This window comes from Ranitomeya variabilis, chromosome 4, assembly GCF_051348905.1.
Source record: "Ranitomeya variabilis isolate aRanVar5 chromosome 4, aRanVar5.hap1, whole genome shotgun sequence".
Classification (NCBI taxonomy): Eukaryota; Metazoa; Chordata; class Amphibia; order Anura; family Dendrobatidae; genus Ranitomeya; species Ranitomeya variabilis.
This window is the reverse complement of record NC_135235.1, coordinates 400,569,341-400,595,690: the sequence shown is the minus strand read 5'-3', so window position 1 is coordinate 400,595,690 and position 26,350 is coordinate 400,569,341. Positions and strand designations below refer to the sequence as shown.

At 44.2% G+C, this 26,350-nt stretch overlaps 1 protein-coding gene across 3 annotated transcripts in view; it reads left to right on the top strand.

The window, feature by feature from the left end:
* LOC143764899 (uncharacterized) overlaps positions 1 to 26,350 on the top strand; it is a 52,486-nt gene that overhangs the window by 9,036 nt on the left and 17,100 nt on the right. For all 3 annotated transcript variants that reach the window (XM_077250989.1, XM_077250987.1, XM_077250988.1), the window contains exons 6-10: positions 80 to 177; positions 899 to 983; positions 6,403 to 7,344; positions 11,909 to 12,009; positions 12,095 to 12,206. In XM_077250989.1, coding sequence (XP_077107104.1) covers positions 80 to 177; positions 899 to 983; positions 6,403 to 7,344; positions 11,909 to 12,009; positions 12,095 to 12,206 — 1,338 coding nt within the window. The remainder of the gene's footprint in view (positions 1 to 79; positions 178 to 898; positions 984 to 6,402; positions 7,345 to 11,908; positions 12,010 to 12,094; positions 12,207 to 26,350) is intronic.

Sequence of the window (26,350 nt, the reverse complement as noted above, 5' to 3'; positions counted from 1 at the left end):
TAAGAGGAAGCTTTTCTGAACATAATTTAAGTGAAAGCCGTTTTGAGTCCTACATTCACCCACTATCTGACATCCACAGGTGGATCCAGTATTGTAGACACACCAGAAAGGGGTCCCAGTCCTCTCCATTCCCAGAAATGTCCAGAGCAAATCTCTAATGCCCATGAGGATCATCAGGTAGATGGAGCTGAATGGCCCAATCACATATGATTACTGGATTGCATGTACACAACTGTGCCTTGCCATTTGGGGCGCTGGCTCCTGTAGTGTGCTGCTGTTACAAGACCGTTCTTACTATAGGGGTCTGTTCTCAAAAGATCCATTTCTTATAAAGCAAAGGTAACTCTAACATATACACTCCTCAACATGCCTGTCCATCCTGCAATTTCCCATATCCTTCTTGAGGTTGCGATGTCAGTGTTGAGGAGTGCATATTCCTTTGGCACAAACCATCTTATAGGACTTTCCATCATTACACTGTTAGGGCATGTTACTTTTTGGCCTTTCGTGTACATGGAGCTACCACCCACCGTGAGGGAAATTGCAGCACAGCCCCATTCACAACTTTGCTGCAGTTCCCAGTCCAGTGGGTGTGAAGGAACCACTTCAGTGTAGTAATGGGGTGGGGTTGTGGGGGGCGATGATTTTGATTTCCATAGAACAGTAAGTTATGGCATGTCAGAATAATATATTATTACTTACTTTGTTATAATCATAACTGTGTTGATAAATGAAGTAATAAATATAAGGTGGGTTTTTCTCATTGTTTCAAAAAATCTTACTGGATCCATTTTTTATATGAACAGTAGTTAATGATTCCGAGTACATGGTTGAATAAGACCAGATAATTAATTTCCTGTTATCTAAGACCTATAACTGCTCATTTTCTTATATTTAGAGCGCAAATAAGAATAACATAAAAGTGGAAGCTACAGAGAGAGAAGAGACGCACCTGGTGGATGAGAAGGAGGACATCCCTATAGGTATTAGCACAGATAGATCAGGAAATCATTTTGTTTTGCATTTACCATTATTCCATTAGAAAAACTTTAATATTTTAGCTGATTCTTAAGGTTTGACAATAATGTGCAAGTAACAGAATTATTTAAAGGATCTGAGGAAACCCCTTTCAAAGGGAATCTATCAGCCGTTCTTTGCTATCTCATCTGAATCTGAGAGCAGCATGATGTAGGAAAAGAGACCCTGAATCCAATGATGTATCACTTAGATTACTGAGTGCAGTTGTTCTGACACAGAGTTCTTAGATTTAGAATGCAACAGAGCTGAGAAAACTACCCCCGCCCCTACTAGGCTCTGTATATACTGTACAATGTCTATACACAGTGAGGTACCTATCACAGGAGGGGGTGGAGTCGGACTAGCATGCACTGTTGGTATACATGGCTCCCTCATCACCATACTGGTATGCATGGTCCCCTCAGCCCCATCCTGCTATACATGGTCCCCTCATTCCCATCCTGGTAAGCATAGTTCCCTCAACCCCATCCTGGTATACATGGCCCCAATCAGAAAAACATTAAAAAAAAAACCATAAACCGTTCCTGCTATTAAAAAGAATGAATTTTCACTGCTCTCCACTCCCATGGGCGTGGGAACAGTAAACATTCATTCTCACCAGGAGCTGGTGGCTGTGGCTAACACTGGGCCTGCTATTAAAGAGAAATGAATATTCACTGTTCCCTACGCCCATAGCTCCTCCCACCTCTTGGCGCCGGCTTCAGTGCATAGAGGTGAGAGGGATTGTGGGCGTTGAGTGCAGTAAATATTCTTTTCTCTATGACAGGGGCCACAGGTCCTGTGACCAGCTCATCCGCCGCTGCTGGTCCCCCACCATCCACAGCCACAGCAGGTGCATCCGAACTATAAGATGCACCCCCCACATTTTTCCTCCAAATTTTTGGAGGAAAAAAGTGCATCTCCTAGTCCGGAAAATATGGTATTTGGTATTGTCACGTTCAGAAAAGTCCAATCTATCAAAATATAAAAACAATTAACCCAATCAGTAAACACCGTAAATGGAAAAAATTCAAGAATGCCAAAATTGCGTTTTCATGGGTCGCTGCACTTCGACAAATATTGACATATTCTTATGTGTACAAGTGTTATTATTATTTATTAATATAGCACCATTGGTTCCATGGTGCTGTACATGAGAAGGGGTTACACAAAAATTACAGTAAACTGACTAACAATAACAGACTGATACAGAGGGAAGAGGACCCTGCCCTTGCCAGCTTACATCCCACAGGATGGTGGAGACGGAGACAGTTGCAGTAGTCAAGGCAGGAGATGATGAGGGCATGCACAAGCATTTTGGTAGAGTGACGGTTGAGGAAAGGACGGGTTCTGGAGATGTTTTTGAGATGGAGGCGACAGGAGGTGGAAAGAGCTTGTATGTGCAGTTTGAAGGACGGCAGAATCAAGGGTTATTCCGAGGCAGCGGACTTCCGGTACGGGGGAAAGCGATATGTCATTAATGGTGATAGGTCAGGTAAGGAAGATCTATGAGATGGAGGAAAGATGATGAGTTCAGATTTGTCTACATTGAGTTTGAGGAAGCGAGAGGAGAAGGAGGATATGGCTGATAAACACTCTGGGATTCTGGACAGCAGAGAGGTGACGTCTGGGCCAGAGAGGCAGATCTGAGTGTCATTAGCATAAAGGTGGTAGTGGAAGCCATGAGATTTTGAGTTGTCCTAGGTCAAGGGTATAGATTGAGAAGAGAAAGGGTCCTAGAACAGAGCCTTGGGGGACTCCAACAGAGAGAGGGTGGGGTGAGGAGGTAGTGTGGGAGTGTTATCCTGTCATAACTATAATAACCTCTAATCTTTTAGTGGCTGAATCTCATGAAAACTATTCTTTGCCGACTTTTGTGGATCGCTCTGCTGCATTTTACACTGTAGACCACCAATGTCTCTTTTGTATGCTCCGCCCTGTTGGCTTTAAGGATACTACTCTTAGTTTTATCCCTACCTCTTAGTCCGCTCTATCAGTAACTCTTCTCTTTTCACTCATGATATCACTCCTTATCTGGCTGCCTATAACATTTGTCCTTACCTGAAACAGGATCTTTTCCTCTCTACAGATTTACTTAAATCTGATTTGTTTTTTTCCTTTTTAGTGTCTAGTACTACCATAGCTGTCGCTGCACACCCGCTGTCTTTGGTTGTGTTTCACTCAGATTTTTCCTTAGCTCCTTATATCCAGTTGCTCACTTGCTCATGTCATCTACAAATCAAAACCATCACTGGATCCACACTTTTCTTATCCTCAAAATGGCAAATATTTGTTAGTGATGTGCTGTTTCATTTCTGTAATTAACTACTAATTGCTCATCGCAACTCTCTCTTTTCCAATCTTTCCTATCTGCATAAGCCAGGTTCTTATTCCTGTCCAAACACTGCACCAATGCCTCCACGCTGTGCCAGTCTTTGCACTAGTTGCCCATACACAATAAATTACAATATAAACATATCACTTCCGCCTCTAAAGCCCGTTATGGTGCTGCACAACACTACATATCTTCCCTCATGTTTCTGGTGGAGCACCCTATACACGCGCTTCACTCTGTTGATGATCTAAGGCTAATATCCTGCATTATTCTAACATTCTGTTTCCAAGACCTTTCTCCAGCTTTTAATCCGTTTTATTCCCATTGTCCACAGTTCTTAGCATCCCCTAAAAACACAACTTTTTTTAGCATGACTAGAACAATAACTGAACGTTTCTGAATCTGGTCCCTTCTTCTAACAGTTTCCCCCACTGTTAATAGAAGGTGACATCTGAATATATACAGATACTGGCTGGTGACCATCCCATGCAGCTTTACTACTTATTTACGGTATTCTAAAATATGTGTATGTGGCACATCAGGAAATAGGACTTTCCTTACTATTGCTGAAAACATCGGGCTAGTTAAGAGGTACATACAGTACAGAGACCTAGCAGCTCCTAAATATATTAATTGTATAGTTTTCACTAGTTTCTCCACTTGCAGATTGTTTGCTAACCATATAAAAGACTGCAAATTGTAGAAGCTGTTGTATAATGCAATGGTTGCTGGGTCTTGCGGATAATATTTTCAACTCTAGCAAAAATTCAGGACAGAAGGTTATTATCAGATCACAAGATTGACTTCTTGTTGTTAAATGGAATCTGTTATCAGGTTTTGCTATGTAATCTAAGGGCAGCATGATGTAGGGGTAGAGAGCCTGATTCCAGCAATGTGTCACATACTGAACTGCTTGGTGTACTTTTGATAGAATCCCTGTTTTCTCTTTTCTAAATGCAGCAGGGCTCAGAATGTTGAGCTGTGATAACCCTGCCCACACTCCTGATTGGCAGCTTACTGTGCCCACTGTACATTGTAGGCAGGCTGATAATCAGTGGTGAGGGCGGGGTTACACAGAATAGCCTGACTGTTTTGTATGCGAGACCCAGTCAGGCAGTGATAATCTCCTTCTGATAAAACGCTGATTATTTTGTAACTGCAACACACAGCCTGGTAAGTGACACATCCCTGTAGTCAGGCTGTTTTGATCCATTTTATGCTGCTCTCAGATTAAATAGCAAAAGCCTGGTGACGGATTCCCTTTAAGAAGGTAATAAACAATTGTGAAGACTTTATATTATTAAATTATTTAGTCTAACCTATAAATTATTGTAGGGCAGGAGGAACCCGTCTTTTATCTTATAAATATGCTTAGCTACCAGCATGGCATCAAGGTGACTGGTGATCAACAATCAATTAAAAATCCCTATATTCAAGACTGTTTAAATGTAACTTGTATTTCTGTATAGGTCTGATGACCCGGAAGGCCATTTCTAAATTACACAACCAGTAAATCACTTAATCACTTAATATCTATATACACTACAGACTTATTAAAGACCTGCTGATGGATAGCTTTATTCCTAAAATGACCCCTTTATATTTCTTTTCTAAGAGCGCTCTTTATTTGTGTTCTGTCACTTTATTACCCTCCTGCCGTTCATGCAGATGTATCTATGTAATTTAGGTATTTTCTTATAGGTAATCACTAATAAAAAATTAGGATTAAAACAGTCCCGAATATACAGGTATTTTTTTTGCCAGAAGGCAATTTGTACAAACATGGTAGGTGAATCACTGATGCCGCTTAGTGATTTCATCCCTTTCACCTCAAGGTGCCAAGAGGTCATCATGCCAAGCCACATACCATCGTCCACGATAGTTGGGCGACATTCACTACTTCATTAGTTCCAATAATGGTAGTACGAAGATGACGTTCTCTCTTCCTTGTTATTTAAGTGCTTTTAATATGTATATTTGGGTTTGTTTGTTTTTTTTTTTGCTATTTGCGACCTATTTTCCATCACTCTCTTTTTTGCTTCCAAAATGACGTTTTGACATATTGCGCTCTAGTGCCATCCATTACGGGAATGTTACAAGGACACTTGTTACACCCTAGATTCTTGTCAGAAGCCTCTCATCCAGCCAAATCAATCCTCTTGCTTTGCACTCATGAGAGGCAAACACCCTGAAACACGTCTGCAAATTAAGTTTCTGGTTTGGCTTTTATGCTAAGTCATCTGGCAAGACTCATTAAAAGGTCGATGTTGACTTTTAGAATTGTTACATTCAGTAGGTGGCACTAGAGTTCAAGTCTTTTTGTATATTTAATTTCCCAGAGGACCATTGCATGGCCAATAAGACTCCTCACACCAGCTTGTCAGGAATGTCATTCTCCACAAGGAGAGTTTACCTCTTAGATTCATGTATTGCTTAAAGAAGCACTCCCATCATTTTTTTTTATCTTAATATATTGCAATCATCATATTATACAGGATGGTGTACTTACAATTGCTAATTTTCCCTTTCTACCCAGCTAATTCACATGTTTTCCATTAGGTCTATGACATCTTGTGATTATAAACTGACTAGCTTCTAAGCTTTATGTAGAAATAGGAGGTCAATTTTCCCTGCACAAGTCAAGAGTCACTGCTAAAGTTAGTGGCAGGATGAAGCACCTGGGTTAGGCGTTGAAGAGTTGAATGATTTCTGTACACGCAAGATATTTCCTGTTTCTACATAAAGAATATAAGAGAAGGATTAGCTGGGTAGAAAGGCAAAATGAGCAATTGTAAGTACACAGTGCTATATAAAAGGATAAAAACTTTGTATGGAGGGCTTATTTAATGTTAAAGATTGATAGTGCCTAGAGAGAAACCTAGTACTGCAGTTATTTACCTGCTTACACACACTCTTGGTTTTGTAATTTTACTCTTTCGTGCAGCACTCTATATCTCCGAAATACTTTGTCATTCTTACAATCATGCTATTATTAATGCGAATAACAATACGAATATTGTATTGAAACATAAATGTTTTCTTATCTCCAGCATGTGGAAACATAAGTGAAACTATTCCGAAAAGACACCTTGTTTGGCCTCCGGACATTGTAAAAGAACACAACTTCATTGTCCAGAATTCTTCTAGAGAGAGCCTCAGTACTCAAGCTCTATCTCCACTTTCTCTGAAAGGAGATATACCATGTGATCCCTCTAGTCACATAAAACAATTGTCAGAAGCTTCATTAATTATGTCACAGAACCTTATTGCCAAAAATCTACCCTCGGTGCTGTGCCCTGCAGATCTGTCGTCTGATCCCTCCAATAACCTGAAACATTCTCCTGATCTGTCCCATATTTATACAGAAAGCATGGGGGGTAAAAGGTTTTCGTGTTCAGCATGCGGGAAGTGGTTTACACAGAAGTCAAATCTCATCGTGCATCAGAGAATTCATACAAGAGAGAAGCCATTTTCGTGTTTGGAATGTGGGAAATGTTTCAGTCACAAGTCAAATCTCGTTCAACATCGGAGAATTCACACAGGCCAAAGGCCACATACGTGTTCAGAGTGTGGCAAATGCTTTATTAAAAAGTCCGATCTTGTTAAACACCAGAGGACACATGGATTGGTGAGGCCGTTTTCATGTTCAGAATGTGGGAAATGTTTCACACTGAAATCAGACATGGTCAGACATGAGAGAAACCACACGGGGCAGAGGCCATTTATTTGTTCAGAGTGTGGAAAATGTTTTTCCTTGAAGTCAGATCTTGGCAGACATGAGAGAATCCACTCAGGCCACAAGCCCTTCTCATGTTCCTACTGTGGAAAGTGCTTCACCCTCAAATCGAATCTGCTCACACATCAGAGAATCCACACAGGAGAGAAGCCATATTCCTGTGTTGTGTGCAATAAATCTTTTACTCACAAATCAAATCTTGTTCAGCATCAGAGAATCCATGCAGGAGAAGGACACGTTGCAGGCAATGAACATGGTAACTGATCTTCTTTTTTTTTCTTTAAATCAGAAGTGTCTATTGCACAGCCCCATCTGTCACTTAGGGCCTTTACTGTCTATAGGGTCTTATGTAATATGTCTTGCATGAAAAGGAAAGCACGCACAGTTTTAAAGGAGATATGAGATAAACATATACGGTACCTCATAATTCCAGATAAGCATATTTAGCCGGTAAATTGCACATTAAATGGATTGTACCCTATTCAGACAACCCCTTCTTAAATACTATCCCCCTAGTTTAAACTTAACATAAGTCATCTTTCACTTCGGTACAATCACAGCGATGTCGGTGCCATGTCTTCCAGGACTCTCTTGATAATGGTTGCTGTGCTCAGGGGGGCATAACAATAAGTGGTTGCTGATGGACTGCTTTGTTCACATTTCCTTCAGATGAACCTTGTATGTCCAAAAAACCTGTGAGAACTGCAGTTAATTAGAGGCCGGTGGTTGGCCGCAGTGCTCACGCAGTGTAATGTCACTCATGGGCTTGTTCAAGTACTAGACTACCCCTTTAATTGAAAAATTAGTGATTAGTATGTGTATATCAAAAGTTCCTGAGAGTAGCCAATGACTGTAACAATAGTGGTGTCTGTGCATAAGAAATTAATTGCCCTAATTAGCATAAAGGAAGATGCAAAGTAAATCAATAAATTATTCCTCTGTTAGTGGTAGAGAAGACGATGTTAAAGTGGTATTCCTATCTCTAATATCCTATCCCAATATGTAGTAGGTGTAATAATACCATTAGCCAATACCTCCAGAAATGTAGTATAGTTTTTCTGATTCGCTATGTCTCTTTCCTCATGTGCAGGCATTGCAGGAGCTTAGGTATCCAATGGTTACAACCATTAATTAGCAAGTAGCTAACAATCACTATATCAATGGTCGTAACCATGGAAACCTAAGGTCTTGCAATGCCTGCTCATAAGGAATGAGGCATTGCACATCAGAAAAACTATACTCCATTTCTAATTGGAAGTGTTTGGTAATATTATTCTTACACCTACTACATTTTAGGCATAGGATCTTGGATATGGGAATACCTCTTTAATACTGAAATCAGATCGCACATGTAAGAAAAATCATCTCCATGTAGCCCACAAGGAGAACTCTTAAGTTTGGTAAAGCATTCCTCAAGATATCGATTCTTAGAACTGTGGGTAACGGTAGAGATTTCAGCCCTTTCATAAACCGGGCTATTTTTCATTTTTTTCCTCCTATTCTTCCAAGAACCATAACTATTTTATTTTTCCATCCAATAACCGTATGAGGGCTTATTGTACTTTTGAATGACACCATCATTTTATGATGTACTGGAAAGAGGGGAAAAAAATTCTAAGCGCGTTGAAATTGCAAAAAAGTGCAATTTCACAATTATTTTTGGGAATATTTATTTACCATGTTCACTATACATTAAGGGTATGCACACGTTGCGGTTTTTGCTGCGGTGTACAGTACCATGTAAACCTATCGAAAATAAAAACCGCTGTGCACATGCTGCGGAAAAAAACGCGCGGAAACGCTGCTTATTTCCCGCAGCATGTCAATTCTTTGTGCGGAATCCGCAGCGATTTTACACCTGCTCCATATTAAAAAACCGCAGGTGTAAAACCGCAGAAGAATCCGCACAAAAAACGCAGAAAATCCGCAATAAATGCGCAGCAAAAACGCAGTGTTTTTGCCTTGCGGATTTATCAAAATCAGTGCAGAAAAATCCGCACACTGGTCCGCAGCGTGTGCACATACCCTAAAACTGACCTGGTAATATGATTCTCCAGGTCAGCACAATTACGGAGATGGATCTGGGGCTAATGTTTTGCACCATGAGTTAACGTTGTTACTGATACTATTTTGGGGTAGATACAATGTTTTGATTGCAAAAAAAATGCTATAAGAGACAATGTTGAATCAGCCAAAAACCAGCCAAAATTCTGGTAGTTCGATTTTTATTTCACGTTATGCTGTTTAATTAATTTTATATTTTGATCGAACTTTTACAAAAGCAGCAATACCAAATATGTGGGGGGTTTTTTGTTATTTTTATCGCTTTACTTTTGATGGGGCAAAAGGGAGTGATCGGAACTTTTGTATTTTTTTTTTTATTTTTTTTATAGTTTTAAATTTATTTATTTTTACTGTATTTGTTAGTCCCCTTAGGCCTCTTTCACACTTCCGTTTTTACAATCTGCACAGGATCCGTCAAAATGTTGAAATGACTGATCCTGTGCAGATTGTAAAAAACAGGTGCACTGGGCCCGTTTTTCTGACGGACCCGTTGAGGCTATGTGCACCTGTTTTGTATGCGTCTTCGCAGCGGTTTTCTGCTGCGAAAACGCATACACAACACAACCCATGTTAAAAATAAAATACAAAATAAAAAATCGCAATATTCTCACCTTCCAGCGTCCCGGGCAGCATTACCAATGTTCGCGATGCTCCCAGCAGCTGGCGTTCCCAGTAATGCCTTGCGAGACAATGACCTCTGATGACATAGCAGTCTCGCGAGACCGCTACGTCATCACAGGTCATTGTCTCGCTATGCATCACTGGGAACCAGAGCTGCCGGCAGCATCGCGAGCATTGGGAAGGCTGCAGGGGGCTGCGCAGGACGCCGGAAGGTAAGAATATCACAATTTTTTTTTATTATTATTTTTATCATGGGTTGTGTTGTGCATGTGTTTTCGCAGCGAAAAACCGCGGCGGAGACGCATACACAACATGTGCACATAGCCTTCTAGGATGCACTGGTACCGTCAAGAAAACAGCTCCGGTGCACCCGTTTTTTACAATCAGCACAGGATCCGTCTTTTCAACATTTTGATGGATCCTGTGCACATTGTAAAAACGGAAGTGTGAAAGAGGCCTTAGGGGACTTGAACCTGCTATCTTCTGATCATCTGTACTATACAAAGCATGCATCAGCACTCCTATGTATAGCGGAAAATCACAGTCTCCTATGAACTCCAGCTAACCGCTAGCTTTCACAGTCATGACAGCCCATCGGTGCCCCGTGATCACTTTATGGGCGCGCCGATGATTGCGTGGAATGAAGCACCCCTGCCGGCACTTGTTAAATGCCATTATCAGAGGTTGAGAGCAGCATTTAACACCTGAGGCTAAATAATTCTTTAACTGTACGTCACATGTAGGGGAAGGGGTTAAGGAAGACCACATAAAATGGGATCATATACATAATGGTTTAGTAAATCTAGGCCGTAAATCATGAGATTATTCTATCGTGACCTCCAAGCGTCAGGTAAATTAATTTTGTCACTTTTCATATAGAATTTTCTTAGAATTTCCATATGTTTAGTAGACTGGCTAAGAGTTGTTGAGTTTGCCAGATGTTGTAACTAGACTTGGCTGAAACCTGTGAAATTCTTAATGCTTCCAGGGCTGTAAAATAAAATAGCTTGTGATCATATTTCAAGGAATTTCAACCCCAGGAACATAGAGCTGGTATTTAGAAGCTTATAATGCAGTCAATCTGCATAAAAAATTGAAAATGACTAAGAGTCATTGGAGGTGAAGCCCATCATCCTAAACTCTAGTCTGGTCCTGTAATAGGATTCCGCCATTGTATCAAGTCAGCGGGCGCTTTTAGATACGGCTCAGTCACAAATTGCAAACCACGGAAAGTTAGCGAGAGCAGGATCAATGAGTGCTTAGTCCATAAAAGTCATCAACACTGCTGACTAAACTCAGCGTTCTGAATTTCTTCTGGCATTAACTGTGCCGAGGGCTTGAAGGGGCTGTCCAGCCTTAGGCTTCACTGTGTGACTGCAGACTTGCAAATCCTTACATCGCAGCGCTGTGATGATTCTATGGTGGTGGGGCGCATGATCGCAAGTATGCAATTTGCATGTATACGTGCGATCACATGCCGACTAGACAGGCACGGTATTGTTCAATGCAAGTATACTGAACAAGGCCGGATATTCAAACTGCATACTTGCGGTCATGTGACCACCCACTCTTGGCACCAGAGAATCCTCACATTGCGCATGACGTGAGGATTCACAAGTCTGCAGTCCTATAGAGTGAAGCCTAAGGCCGGACAACACCTTCAATGGCATCGAGTTAATGATTGAGCAGCTACATTCAAACCTTACATCACCAAGCACAATGCCACGCAAAGAATGTACAGAAACTAAAGCTGCATTTACACTGAAAGATTATGAAAAAGCTTTCTTAAAACCGCTTATTTCTTGATACTTTTGCCTTGATCACCTGATGAAAGAGCAAAACACTCGTTCTTAAAGTGAAATTATCTTTTGCTCAGTGTACAAGATGATCATTGTCCGCATTGCAGCGTCTGTGTAAATAGGACTCGCACTACCAAGAACAGTGGCAGCCTGTGCACCCAGAGCGATCTAATACGGATCTCTCGGTGCACATCGTTTGCGTGGTCTACCTGGGTAAATGGGCAACTAAATCAACTCCAGTTAGTAAATGTTTTCCGTTGGCGGTCATACAGTGCCGCCGGTACGATGCCGTTCTGTATCTGATCGCAACCTATTTGGTCACTGTGTTTACTACAGATGAAAGCGGTAAGAGAAATACAACAGAGAGCATTCCCAGTCCGCCATGCTTCCCGGATGGTCCCGAGGACAACCACAAAGCTCCAGCACAGGACTATCAGGTAGACTGATGTGTCCATGTCTGTATGAATTATATAGGCCGTGTGACTTATTTTCACTGGTATTGTGCTAAATGTGTGCATGTAGGGTGAAAGGTTCTTGAACATTAAAGTTGAAGATCTAGATGATGATGTTGACGCATCCATGATGGGCAATCATCACTTCATGGCGATGGAACACTCTACAGATCTCTACAATGGTAAGCAATGCCGGCCAAATGCTGAAAATAATCCTGTGCTTTGTCTAATCAGAAGCCCCCTAGAATACGGGAATATCTAAAAGACTTGGCGACCTACCATAAAGAAGGCCGTGTCTAACTGTGCCCTTAACCTTGGAGTTTGTGTGATTTAGGATGTTGTTTGGCTCATGTAATATTAGGTGTAAATCTGGAAAAGTAAAATAATGCGGTCAATTTTTTTTTAGTTTCACCACCAATCCAGTTAACTCCTTTTTGACATGGCCAAATTCCATTTTTTTATTTATTTATTTTTTTTTCCTCTCCTTCCAAGAGCCATAACTTTTTTACGTTTTCATGCACATAGCCGTATGAGGGTTTCCAAAATTACAACAAATGCAATTCTGGCATTTTTTTGGGAAATTGTTTTTACACCGCATATTGACCTGGCATCATGATTGTAAATATAGCGTTAAGTGAGAATTTTAAAGCATAACCTTTTATTGGGTCATTTGTGAAATCGGAAACCTGGTCAAAGACCCACGTGGTACAAAAGGACATGACGTATCGAACACACTAACACAATAATCAATAAAAACACACACACACACCCCGTTGTATGCCACACCCAGGGTCATAACTAATGACCAGTTGTGTCACCCAGGGTCATAAGTAATGACCAGTTGTGTCTACTAGTCTAATTTAGCAAAGAAACAACGATAATGTATAATCATGGAGGATAGACCAGTGTCGGTTTATGTGGTTATAACTCTGGAATGCTTCAACAGACCCCAGTGATTTTGAGATTGGTAGTATAGAATAGTGTGATTCAATGATTTCCCACTGTAAATTTCCTCTGTCATATATTGTCAACAGATTAACAGCCGCTGGCAGAGCTCCGCTCAACTTGTGGTTGTTAGAGGCATATGATGGCTGAATCATACTGCCATCATCATCCAGTTTCTGAGCCTGCGTCAGTCAAGGAGCAAACATACTGTATGACATACCTGTACATCATATATGGGTAAGGGATTCAACTCCCACCCTTAATAATGAGAATAATATATTTGGACTTATCCAGTGAAGCTACACTATTTTCCAAATTATTATGCAAATTACATTTTTCTCGGATTTTCCTAAATGGTCGGTGCAAATGACAGTCAGTCTAATAAAAGTCATCACCCGTTAGAGTATACATCGAATTTTATTGAAGAAACCTCCCAATGATAACAGCATAATCTCCAATATGAATAAAAACTCAAAATGCACTGTTCCAAATTATTAGGCACAGTAGAATTTTTAAACATTTGATCTGTTTTAAAGAACTGAAAATGCTCATTTGTGGAATTTGCATCATTAGGAGGTCACATTCACTGAACAAAAAAGCTATTTAACTCCAAAACATCCTAACAGGCCAAGTTACATGTTAACATAGGAGCCCTTCATTGATATCACCTTCACAATTCTTGCATCCATTGAACTTGTGAGTTTTTGGAGAGTTTCTGCTTGTATTTCTTTGCATGAAGTCAGAATAGCCTCCCAGAGCTGCTGTTGTGATGTGAACTGCCTCCCACCCTCATACATATTTTGCTTGATGATACTCCAAAGGTTCTCTATAGGGTTGAGGTCAGGGGAAGATGGTGGCCACACCATGAGTTTATCTCCCTTTATGCCCATAGCAGCCAATGACTCAGATGTATTCTTTGCAGCATGACAGCATGAGATAGTGCATTGTCATGCATGAAGATGCTTCTTCTCCTGAAGGCATGTTTCTTTTTATACCATGGAAGAAAGTTGTCAGTCAGAAACTCTATACACTTTGCAGAGGTCATTTTCACACCTTCAGGAACCTTAAAGGGCCCTACCAGCTGTTCTGGACCAAAACATGACTCCTCAACCTCCTTGCTGATGTCGCAGCCTTGTTGGGACATGGTGGCCATCCACCAACCATCCACTACTCCTTCCATCTGGACCATCCAGGGTTGCTCGACACTCATCAGTAAACAAGACTGCTTGAAAAATAGTCTTCATGTATGTCTGGGCCCACTGCAACCATTTCTGCTTGTGATCACTGTTTAGGGGTGGCCGAATAGAAGGTTTATGCACCAAAGCAAGCCTTTGAAGGATCCTACACCTTGAGGTTTGAGGGACTCCAGAGGCACCAGCAACTTCAAATAACTTTTTGCTGCTTTGTTATGGTATTTTGGCAGCTGCTCTCTTAATTCAATGAATTTGTCTGGCAGAAACCTTCCTCAATATGTCTTTATCTGCATGAACTCTGTTTCAGTCATAAATCTCTTCATAGTATGATGATCACTCCTAAGTTTTCGTGAAATATCTAATGTTTTCATACCTTGTCCAAGGCATTGCACTATTTAACACTTTTCAGCAGCAGAGAGATCCTTTTTATTTGCCATATTGCTTGAAACCTGTGACCTGCATAATAATGTGGAACATCATTTTTAAGTAGTTTTCCTTTAATTAGAATCACCTGGAAAACTAATTATCACATGTATTTAAGATTGATTTCAGTGATCCATTGAGCCCTGAGACACAATACCATCCATGAGTTTATTTGAAAAACAAAACGATTAAATCTTTATGACACTTAAATCCAATTTGCATAATAATTTGGAACACAGTGTGTGTGTGTATGTATGTATGTATATATATATATATATATATATATATATGTGTATATATATATATATATATATATATATATATATATATATATATGTGTGTGTATATATATATATATATATATATATATATATATATATATATATATATATATATTATATTGTTCATATGAATACATTTCTTTGTCTAAATAAAAGAAAAAAACAATAAAAGTACACACATATTTAGTATCGCCGCGTCCATAACGGCCCGACCTATAAAACTGTCCCACTAGTTAACCCCTTCAGTGAACACCGTCAAGAAAAAAAAAACGAGGCAAAAAACAACGCTTTATTATCATACCGGCAAACAAAAAGTGGAATAACACGTGATCAAAAAAAAGGATATAAATAACCATGGTACCGCTGAAAACTTCATCTTATCCCGCAAAAAACGAGCCACCATACAGTGTCATCAAAGAAAAAATAAAAAAGTTATAGTCCTCAGAATAAAGCGATGCAAAAATAATAATTTTTTCTATAAAATAGTTTTTATCATATAAAAGCGCCAAAACATAAAAAAATGATATGAGGTATCGCTGTAATCATACTGACCCGAAGAATAAAACTGCTTTATCTATTTTACTAAACGCGGAACGGTATAAACGCCTCCCCCAAAAGAAATTCATGAATCGCTGGTTTTTGGTCATTCTGCCTCACAAAAATCGGAATAAAAAGCGATCAAAAAATGTCACGTGCCCGAAAATGTTACCAATAAAAACGTCAACTCGTCCCGCAAAAAACAAGACCTCACATGACTCTGTGGACCAAAATATGGAAAAATTATAGCTCTCAAAATATGGTGGTAACGCAAAAAATATTTTTTGCAATAAAAAGCGTCTTTCAGTGTGTGACAGCTGCCAATCATAAAAATCCGCTAAAAAACCTGCTATAAAAGTAAATCACACCCCCCTTCATCACCCCCTTAGTTAGGGAAAAATTAAAAAAAATTAAAAAATGTATTTATTTCCATTTTACCGTTAGGGCTAGGGTTAAGACTACAGTTAGGGTTGGGGCTAAAGTTAGGGTTAGGGTTTGGATTACATTTTACGGTTGGGAATAGGTTTAGGATTAGGGTTAGGGGTGTGGTTAGGGTTACCATTGGGATTAGGGTTAGGGATGTGTTTGGATTAGGGTTTCAGTTATAATTGGGGGGTTTCCACTGTTTAGGCACATCAGGGGCTCTCCAAACGCGACATGGCGTCCGATCTCAATTCCAGCCAATTCTTTGTTGAAAAAGTAAAACAGTGCTCCTTCCCTTCCGAGCTCTCCCGTGCGCCCAAACAGGGGTTTACCCCAACATATGGGGTATCGGCGTACTCAGGACACATTGGACAACAACTTTTGGGGTCCAATTTCTCCTGTTACCTTTGGGAAAATACAAAACTGGGGGCTAAAAAATAATTTTTGTGGAAAAAAGATTTTTTATTTTCACGGCTCTGCGTTATAAACTGTAGTGAAACACTTGGGGGTTCAAAGTTCTCACAACACATCTAGATAAGTTCCTTGGGGGGTCTAGTTTCCAATATGGGGTCACTTGTGGGGGTTTTCTACTGTTCAGGTACATTAGGGGCTCTGCAAAAGCAATGTGACGCCTGCAGACCAATCCATCTAAGTCTGCATTCCAAATGATGCTCCTTCCCTTCCGAGCTCTGCCATGCGCCCAAATGGTGGATCACCCCCACATATGGGGTATCAGCGTACTCGGGACAAATTGGACAACAACTTTTGGGGTCCAATTTCTCCTGTTACCCTTGGAAAAATACAAAACTGGGGGCTAAAAAATAATTTTTGGGGAAAAAAAAAAGAATTTTTATTTTCACGGCTCTGCGTTATAAACTGTAGTGAAACACTTGGGGGTTCAAAGCTCTCACAACACATCTAGATGAGTTCCTTAGGGGGTCTACTTTCCAAAATGGTGTCACTTGTGGGGGGTTTCAATGTTTAGGCACATCAGTGGCTCTCCAAACGCTACATGGCGTCCCATCTCAATTCCTGTCAATTTTGCATTGAAAAGTCAAACAGCGCTCCTTCCCTTCCGAGCTCTGCCATGCGCCCAAACAGTGGTTTACCCCCACATATGGGGTATCGGCATACTCAGGACAAATTGTACAACAACTTGTACAACAATTTTCCCTTCCCCCATGACGGCACACCTGAGAGAGGGGATCCGCCCAGTCAGGACAGGAACCCTACTGAAAATAAAAGGGCGGTACCTCTCCCTCGCTTCAGTTGGGTTTCCTGTCCTGACAGGGACCCTTGTGCTGAACACGGCGGTTCGACTTACCCAGGTCCCGTCCCGGCGTGGAAGAACAGGCAGCGCCTGTGCGTCGGAGGTTCGGGTCCTGGAGGCGCCGTCCGCAGGTCCCCCCGGGTCACTGCGTCCGTGCGGGCGTTGTGCAGCATGGTTGGAGGACCGGGTTCCTTCCATGGCTGCCACGCCGCCCACCCCTCTCTGCCGGCGCGGCGGCCGCTTCCGGGTCGCTCTTCTGACGTCGCACGTCAGGCCCGCTGTGAATGGGCGTGCCCGTGTGACGTCGGAGGCAGGCGCCGGATCCAAGATGGCGGCGCCCATGAAGAAAACGCCGGCCGGTGAATGAAGACTCCGGCGGCATGGCAGAGAGGGGGAGGGATCACTATTGGGCACCGGAGAGGCGGGGAGTGCAGTGGTCGCCCCATAAAAGGGTGCTGGACCACAGAAGACGCGCTCATGTCCAAAAACTTCGCCATGGAGGTAGGACAACAAGAGCAGCTGCAGCAGTCTTCTTCACAGCAGCAGCAGCCGGAGCTCTCACCAGATGCCTTGCCGAGCCACCAACATACCAGGAGCAGCCGCTCAAGTGGTAAAAACAGTGGTCGTTCCGTCCGGCAAGATTCGTCAACGTCCAGGAGGGACGCTTCACGTGCATCTGTCCAGCCTCAAAAATCGGTACCCTTGATTGTCGGCGGTGGTGAGTGATCTACGTGAATGTATCCCTTATGGTAACAGGGTCCATTTTTCTGTTTTGATCACTAGGGGTCCAGGAAAGCTACCGGTAAAACAAAGAACCGAGAGTGTGCCCTTTGTAAAAACCCGCTCGCAGTGCAGTATCGGAAGGATCTCTGTGCTGACTGCATAAATAAGACTATTCAAGAAGAAACCCCTAATTTCACCACTAGCCTTAAAGCCATAATACAGGCTGAAATAAAAGACTCCTTAAAATTGGCCCTTAGCGAACCAAGAGGGGGAAGCCGTAGGGCGTCTACAGAGTCGGATACCTCTCAGAGACAAGGGAGTCATAAAACATCCCGATCTCCCTCTACTTCCCCAGCCTCGGTCCACTCTTCAGATTCCTCCTCGGACAGTGATTCAGGAGGTCGTCCGTGCCTTCCCACGGAGGACGTGGACAAATTAGTTAAAGCAGTTAGGTCTGCAATGGGCCTTAAAGAGGAGAAGACACCTAGGTCACTAGAGGATGTCATGTTTGGTGGCTTAGAAGAGAGGAGGAAACGCACGTTTCCAGTTAATGCAAAAATAAAAGCATTAATTGAGAAAGAGTGGAAAAGACCTGAAAAAATGGGTTCTTTGCCCTCTTCATCCAAAAGGAGATATCCCTTTGAAAATAAAGACTCTGAACCTTGGGAAAAGATCCCCAAAATTGACGGAGCGGTAGCCAAATGCTTAAAAAAATCGTCCCTTCCATTAGAAGACTCGGGTGTTCTTAAAGACCCGCTTGACAAAAAAGCAGATGGTTTTCTCAGACATATCTGGGAAGCCTCAGCGGGGGGCCTGAAGCCAGCAATCGCTGGAACTTGTACGGCCCGCGCTCTGATGGTCTGGCTACAGCAGATAGAGGATCAACTAAGGGACAAGGTACCCAGATCCGACATCCTTGCCAATATATCCTTGGTGCAAGGGGCAGCAGCCTTTTTAGCAGACTCTTCTGCGGATTCCGCAAGACTAACGGCCAGAGCAGCGAGCTTGTCTAATGCGGCAAGAAGAGCCCTCTGGCTCAAAGGTTGTCCGGGGGATTTACCATCTAAACACAAGCTGTGCTCCATCCCATGTGATGGCCAACTCCTCTTTGGGAAAAAACTTGAAGAAATCCTGGAACATGCAGGAGATAAAAAGAAAGGCTTTCCCAATATCCCTAAAGAGTCCAAAAAACCCTTTTTTCGGAGGAGAAGATTTAATAGAGGTCGCCCCCCAGGAGAAAGAAAAAACTGGGACTTTAGGGATAAGAGAGGCTCAGGCTACATGTTCAAAGGGCCCTCTACATCGGCAAAGAAATCCCCCCAATGACATTACGCCAGAAGTGGGAGGAAGACTCTCCCTCTTCTTTCCGGCCTGGGTAAACATCTCCCCCAGTACCTGGGTCATAAATATAATCAGAGACGGCCTCAAAATAAAATTCACCTGTCCACCCAGACGAAACTTTATTATAACTCCCCGAAGAAAGTCCCAGCAGGAACAATCTGCCCTAGAAGCCGAAGTCCTGGGACTTATCCACAAAAAGGTTCTTCTGGAGGTTCCGGTTCAGGAGGAGGGAGACGGGTTTTACTCCCCCCTCTTCTTAATCCAAAAACCGGATGGTTCTTGGAGAACTATTATAAACTTAAAAAAACTCAACCAATCCATAGAGAACTACTCTTTCAAGATGGAGTCTATAAATACGACCATAAAACTCCTTTTCCAACACTGCTTCATGGCAGTAATAGACTTGAAAGATGCGTATTATCATATACCAATGCATCCGGAATATCAGAAATACTTGAGAGTAGCTCTCTATGTCCAGAACCAGATGAAACATTATCAATACACAGCCCTTCCGTTCGGTCTGTCTACAGCTCCCAGGGTGTTCACCAAGGTGATGGTGGAAGTAATGTCATACCTCCGGTCCCGGGATGTAGTCATTGTCCCATATCTGGACGATTTCCTGGTAATAGGAAGATCAGAGTCCCACTGCACTCATCAAGTATCAGTGGTAACATCAACTCTAAGGGAGCTGGGTTGGATAATAAATATCCCCAAGTCCAGACTGCTGCCAGTAAAATTACAGTCCTTCCTGGGGTTAATACTGGACTCCGAACGTCAGCTCTGCCTTCTTCCAGAAAACAAGGTAGACAAAATAATAAATCTGACCGGTACAGCAATACGCCAGCCGACAATGACTCTGAGAAAGGCAATGTCCCTTCTAGGCTCGTTAACATCGTGTATTCCGGCAGTAGAATGGGCACAATTCCACCTAAGACAACTACAGTGGGAAGTTCTCTCAGCCCAAAGACTGCTAAAAGGGCATTTAGAAGGAAATCTATGTCTCTCCCTGGGCGTAAGGGATTCCCTAGTTTGGTGGACTGTGAGAAACCACCTGACAATGGGGGTCCGGTGACAAAATCCGGTCATAGACATTATCACGACCGACGCAAGCGGTACAGGTTGGGGGGCTCACCTGAGGTCTCACTCTGTACAAGGGACCTGGTCCATACGAGAAAAGAACTATGGATCAAACGAAAAAGAGCTGTGGGCAGTGGAGAAATCCCTAAGACATTTTCTTCCTTTACTCTGGGGTCGCCATACTCGAATCCTGACGGACAATCGAGCAGTGGTGGCGTATGTCAATCATCAGGGGGGAACGAGGTCCAAAGGCCTCATGCAGGCATCAAACATACTCTTTCAACTAGCAGAACAACACCTGTCATCTCTGTCGGCATTGCACATCAAAGGCACAGAAAACACTCAAGCGGACTTCCTGAGTCGCAGAGGCTTAAGGCAGGGGGAATGGTCATTAAACCCCCAGATATTTCGACAAATAGTCCAAGCCTGGGGCACACCAGAGATAGACTTGTTCGCCAACTCCCACAACAGAAAAGTCAGGAGGTTCTGCTCCTTGAATCCGAGAGAACATCCCTTCGCAGTAGATGCCCTACTGATACCTTGGAAGTTTTCTCTGGCCTACGCATTCCCCCCGATAGTGATGATTCCAGCTGTGATCCGGAAGATCAGAGAGGATCAGGCGAATATCATCTTCATAGCTCCTTTTTGGCCAAGGAGACCTTGGTTCTCCCTTCTAAGGCAGATGTCGGTAACAGACCCATGGATCCTGCCAGAGGTTCCGGACCTGCTAACCCAGGGCCCAGTGACCCACTCTCAGGTGAAGGGCTTCCATCTCGCAGCCTGGAATTTGAGAGGGCGTTACTAAGTCGCCAAGGATTCTCTCCAGGGTTAGTCTCCACCCTGTTGAAAAGCAGAAAACCCATAACCTCTAGAATCTATGGTAGGACATGGAAAAAATTTCTCGACTTCCTGGGGGAACCATTGGGGGAGGTGGCTCCAATAGGTCCTATCCTAGAGTTTCTGCAAGCAGGATTACATCTTGGGTTAGCAACCAGCACCCTTAAAGTTCAGGTTTCTGCCTTGGGGGCCCTATATAATTGTAATCTTGCCTCAAATAAATGGGTCTCACGATTCATAAAATCTTGTAGTAGATCTCGGCCAGTTATTATCCCAAAAATCCCTCCTTGGGATCTAAATTTGGTCTTAGAAGCCTTGACTAAACAGCCCTTTGAGCCTTTGCAGGAGTTATCACCTAAGTTACTTACCCTTAAAACAGTTTTACTAGTAGCCTTAACATCGGCACGTAGGGTAAGTGATTTACAGGCCCTGTCAATATGCCCTCCTTATACTCAGGTTTTTGATGACAGGATTGTTCTAAGACCAGACCCGGCTTATCTCCCCAAGGTGGTTCAAAAGTTCCATAGGAGTCAGGAGATTACTTTACCATCTTTCTGTAGTAATCCTAAAAATCCAGGGGAACAAAGGTTCCACATGTTAGATGTGAGAAGATCTATGTTACAATACATGTCTGTGACTAATCAGTGGAGGAAAGACCAAACCCTATTCGTAGCCTTTCAGGGTAGCAAAAGAGGGTGCGGGGTAGCTAAAAGTACCATTGCTAGATGGATCAGGGAGGCCATTAGTTTATCCTATTCTGCAAGTGGCACTCCGGTTCCTGACGGCATCAAGGCTCACTCCACCAGAGCCGTGGTTACCTCCTGGGCAGAGAAAGCTGAGGTATCAATTGACCAAATTTGCAAGGCCGCTACCTGGTCCTCACCCTCAACTTTTTTCAAACACTACCGGCTAGACCTTTCCTCCTCTGCTGACCTAACCTTTGGTAGAAGGGTGCTCCAAGCGGTGGTCCCTCCCTAAGGTTTCATTCTACAAAATTCTCTCAGGTGTGCCGTCATGGGGGAAGGGAAAACACCAAGGTTACTTACGGGTAGCCGGTTTTTCCGGAGCCCATGACGGCACCCGTATATTCCCCCCCTTTTTTTTCACCCTTTCGGTGTGCACTATTGTTTTGGGTGTGTTTAGTTAATATAATGTGGTGTTGGATTGCCATGTATACTAACCAGGGGGGCCTCTCATGCTCTGAAAACCAACTGAAGCGAGGGAGAGGTACCGCCCTTTTATTTTCAGTAGGGTTCCTGTCCTGACTGGGCGGATCCCCTCTCTCAGGTGTGCCGTCATGGGCTCCGGAAAAACCGGCTACCCGTAAGTAACCTTGGTGTTTTCTTCTGTTACCCTTGTAAAATGAAACAAATTGGAGCTGAAGTAAATTTTTTGTGAAAAAAAGTTAAATGTTCATTTTTATTTAAACATTCCAAAAATTCCTGTGAAACTCCTGAAGGGTTAATAAACTTCTTGAATGTGGTTTTGAGCTCCTTGAGGGGTGCAGGTTTTAGAATGGTGTCAGACTTGGTTATTTTCTATCATACAGACCCCTCAAAATGACTTCAAATGAGATGTGGTCCCTAAAAAAAAAAATGGTGGTGTAAAAATGAGAAATTGCTGGTCAACTTTTAACCCTTATACCAAAAAAAAAATTCTCCTTCGCCACATTGGGGGACACAGGACCATGGGTGTTATGCTGCTGTCACTAGGAGGCTGACACTAAGTTGAGACAAAAAGAGTTAGCTCCTCCCCTGCAGTATACCCTTATGCTGGCTTCCAGAGACCCAGTTCAAGCTTAGTGTCCGTAGGAGGCACACTGGATTTAAACCTTCTTTTCTGGACGAAGGGGCGACGGATTCTTTCATGTTCCGATCTCCCCGAACCAACAACAGGCGAGCACGGGAGTTTTACCTCTCCGTATCCTCTGCTGCGACGTGGGATGCCACTGCCTGAGCTGACTTTTGGGGCGACGGGCCCCTTCAAGGGCACCAATCTCCCCCCTGTTTTACAGACGAGCACTGGAGTGTCACCTCCAGTACCCTCTTCTGCAGCCAGGCCTTATTGCCGGGCATCTGCCCTGCCCACCAGGTCTCACCCTCGGCTGTTCAGAGGCATCTTTCCCACTGTGGCGTCCGTGCAGCCCCCCACTGCATCACCACTGAAAAAGCGGATGATGGAAGGAGGCAGAAGGTTCCTCTCCACCCCCTTTTAAAGGGGATGGTGGATGGAGGCTCCCCTAAGCCTGCACCGTCCTTTTTTCTACCTGGAATCACTACATCAGGCTGGTACAGGAGATCCGACGTTTTCAGGCCCCCCCCCCCAACTCCATAGGGGTAAGTGCCGATAAGGGGTCGTGTTTTCCGGCGCTTTGGGAGGGCTCCATGGCGGTAAGGGCTCCGTCGTGACGTCTTTCCGGCGGTCCGCGGGTGTTCGCCGGCCGAAGCCGAAAATTTAGTCCCTGGCTTCGGCCTAGTAAAGGCCGCATCCCGATAAGCCCCGCCCACGCTCGCGACATTCTTGCGGCTCCACCCCCGGTCCTTGCGCTTCTCTCTCCCTGCGAGACTACCCCACAAACTCTCGGCAGCCATCTTTCCCTCTGCACAGCAGCGCCGACTGGCTTCTTCCACACGCCTGCAGCTCTGGAGGTTCTTTTCGACGCCACCTATCTGACTTGCGGGGCACAGGACCTGGGTAAGGAGACGACGCTTAGCGCTTCCCTGCAACAGTTACCCCTCAGCTTCCACTAGCAGCCTCTGTTCTCACTTTGGGGTACAACATGTCGCAGTCAAGGGGTAAAAAGACCACTAAGGTGCATACCACCTTTTTTACTGCGTGTACCACCTGCCAGGCTCCTCACCCTCGGCCTCAAAGTTCCCCTCTCTGCCCTGCCTGTAATACCCAATGTGCCCAGGAGCCCTCCGCCACTACCGACCCCAGTGTATCTAGCCCTCCTCAGTGGGCCGCGTCTCTGGCACAATCCATGGCTTATTTGGCCAAAGCGATTGAATCCCTTCATGACCCCTCTGGGGAGCGGGCTCTCTTTTTCATGGGTTAAGAGATCCCTCTATATCGGGAAGCGTCGGCCAGCAGGGGCTGCTCTCACCGCAAGGAGGCACAGTCATCCAAAAAACAGATCCGCACTACCTCTCCTGAGCATTCACCACGCCATTCAGCCTCTGGTAGCTCCACTTCTCGCTCACCCTCTCCAGGGACTCGTAGCGATCACGACTCTGAGTATGTGTCTGATGCATCCTTAGATCCGGATGCTCCAGAGTTTAGATCTACTGTTGACTCCCTCATCGAGGCAGTCAATCATGCGCTAAAAGTGGACGATGACCCTAATTCTGCTCCGGACCATTCAGTCTCCTTTACGAGAACCAAGCGTTCCCATAAGATGTTCGCCTCTCACCCAGATTTCCTGGATATAGTCCGGCGACACAGGGACCGACCGGATAAGCGTTTTACGGGCAAAAAGGCCCTGGAATCGAAGTATCCCTTTTCAGCAGATCTTGTTAAAGATTGGACGGAATCTCCACTAGGAGATCCTCCGGTATCGCGCTTGGCTACCAAGACGCTCTTATCCGTACCTGATGGTGCTTCAAATAAAAATCCCAGAGAACGCCAGCTAGATTCCCTAGCTCGCTCAGTGTACGAGGCCTCAGGTTCCTCTCTATCTCCTTCCTTCGCGGTGGCTTGGGTTACCAAAGCGATGGTTTTCTGGGCAGATGCCCTGGCAAAATCCATTCAGGAACAGGATCTCCCGTCTGAGGCGGCGGACCTTGCCAAAGAAATTGCCATGGCTGCAGATTGTGATGTACGCGTCTTTAGACACAGCGGACTGTGCGGCAACTGCGGCTTCAAACGCCATCACCATAAGGAGAGCTATTTGGCTTAGAGAGTGGCGCGCAGATTCCTCCTTAAAGAAGTCTTTGCTTTCCCTTCCTTTTCAGCGCGGACGTCTCTTTGGAGAAAAATTAGACCAGCTTATTTCTGACGCTACAGGTGGGAAGAGCAAGTTCCTCCCACAACACAGGCCAAAAACTGCTTTTCAGCACCAACAATATTTTCGCTTTCGGCCCTTTCGCAGTAGCCCATTCTGGTCCAACTCCGCAGCCTCGTCCAGGTCAGAACGATCTCCACGCACAGACAGAAACTCCCGGCCTTCATACCGGCCGAATCAGTCCTGGCGAGGAAAACCTAGACAACCCAGAACCAGAGGGTCCATGCCTGCCAGATTCCCTTCACAATGACTCGGGGACTCTCCCAGTCGACACCTCCAAAGTAGGCGGACACCTGCTTCTCTTTCAACAAGTCTGGCTTTCCGTCATCCACGACGAATGGGTCAGAGATTTGGTGTCTTCTGGTTACAAAATAGAATTCTCTGCCCTATTTTGGACCTAAAGCTCCTAAACAAGTACTTAAAGGTTCGGCACTTCAGGATGGAGTCACTCCGGTCAGTCATCTCCTCAATGGAGACAGGTGAATTCCTAGCATCAGTAGACATCAAAGATGCTTATCTCCATATCCCAATCTTCCCGCCACATCAAAAGTTCCTCCGCTTCGCCATCCAAGAGGACCACTTTCAATTCACGGCCTTACCCTTCGGCCTTGCCACTGCGCCCAGGGTATTCACAAAAGTCATGGCGGCGGTCATAGCCATTCTTCACTCCCAAGGAGTGGTCGTTTTGCCATACTTGGACGACCTCCTGATAAAGGGTCCGTCTTATCAGGTCTGTGAAGCAAGCGTCCGCATTACCTTGGATTCTCTTTCGCGCCTGGGCTGGTTAATCAACTTGGACAAGTCCTCCCCCATTCCTGCCCAACGGATCTCCTTCCTAGGCATGATCCTGGACACGTCAATGGGGCTGGTCTTGCTACCTCGGTCCAAGGCCCAAGAGCTTCAGCAGGGAGTTCGGACGCTCTGTCATCCGCACCCGCGGTCCATTCGGTTTGCCATGAGGATCCTGGGGAAAATGGTGGCCGCAATAGAATCGGTTCCCTTCACTCAGCTCCATCTCCGCCCTTTACAACAGGCTCTGCTGGACAATTGGGACAGGAGTCCCCCTTGTCCCTCGATCGGCCATGTCCTCTGTCCCCACGGATCAGGCAAGCCCTCACATGGTGGACTCTAAGATCATCTCTCCTCCATGGGAGGTCTTTTCTCCCGATCCGCTGGCTGGTGGTAACTACCGACGCCAGTCTCCTCGGTTGGGGAGTGGTGTTTCGCCACCACACTGCCCAGGGGATTTGGACAATTCGGGAGTCGAGACTTC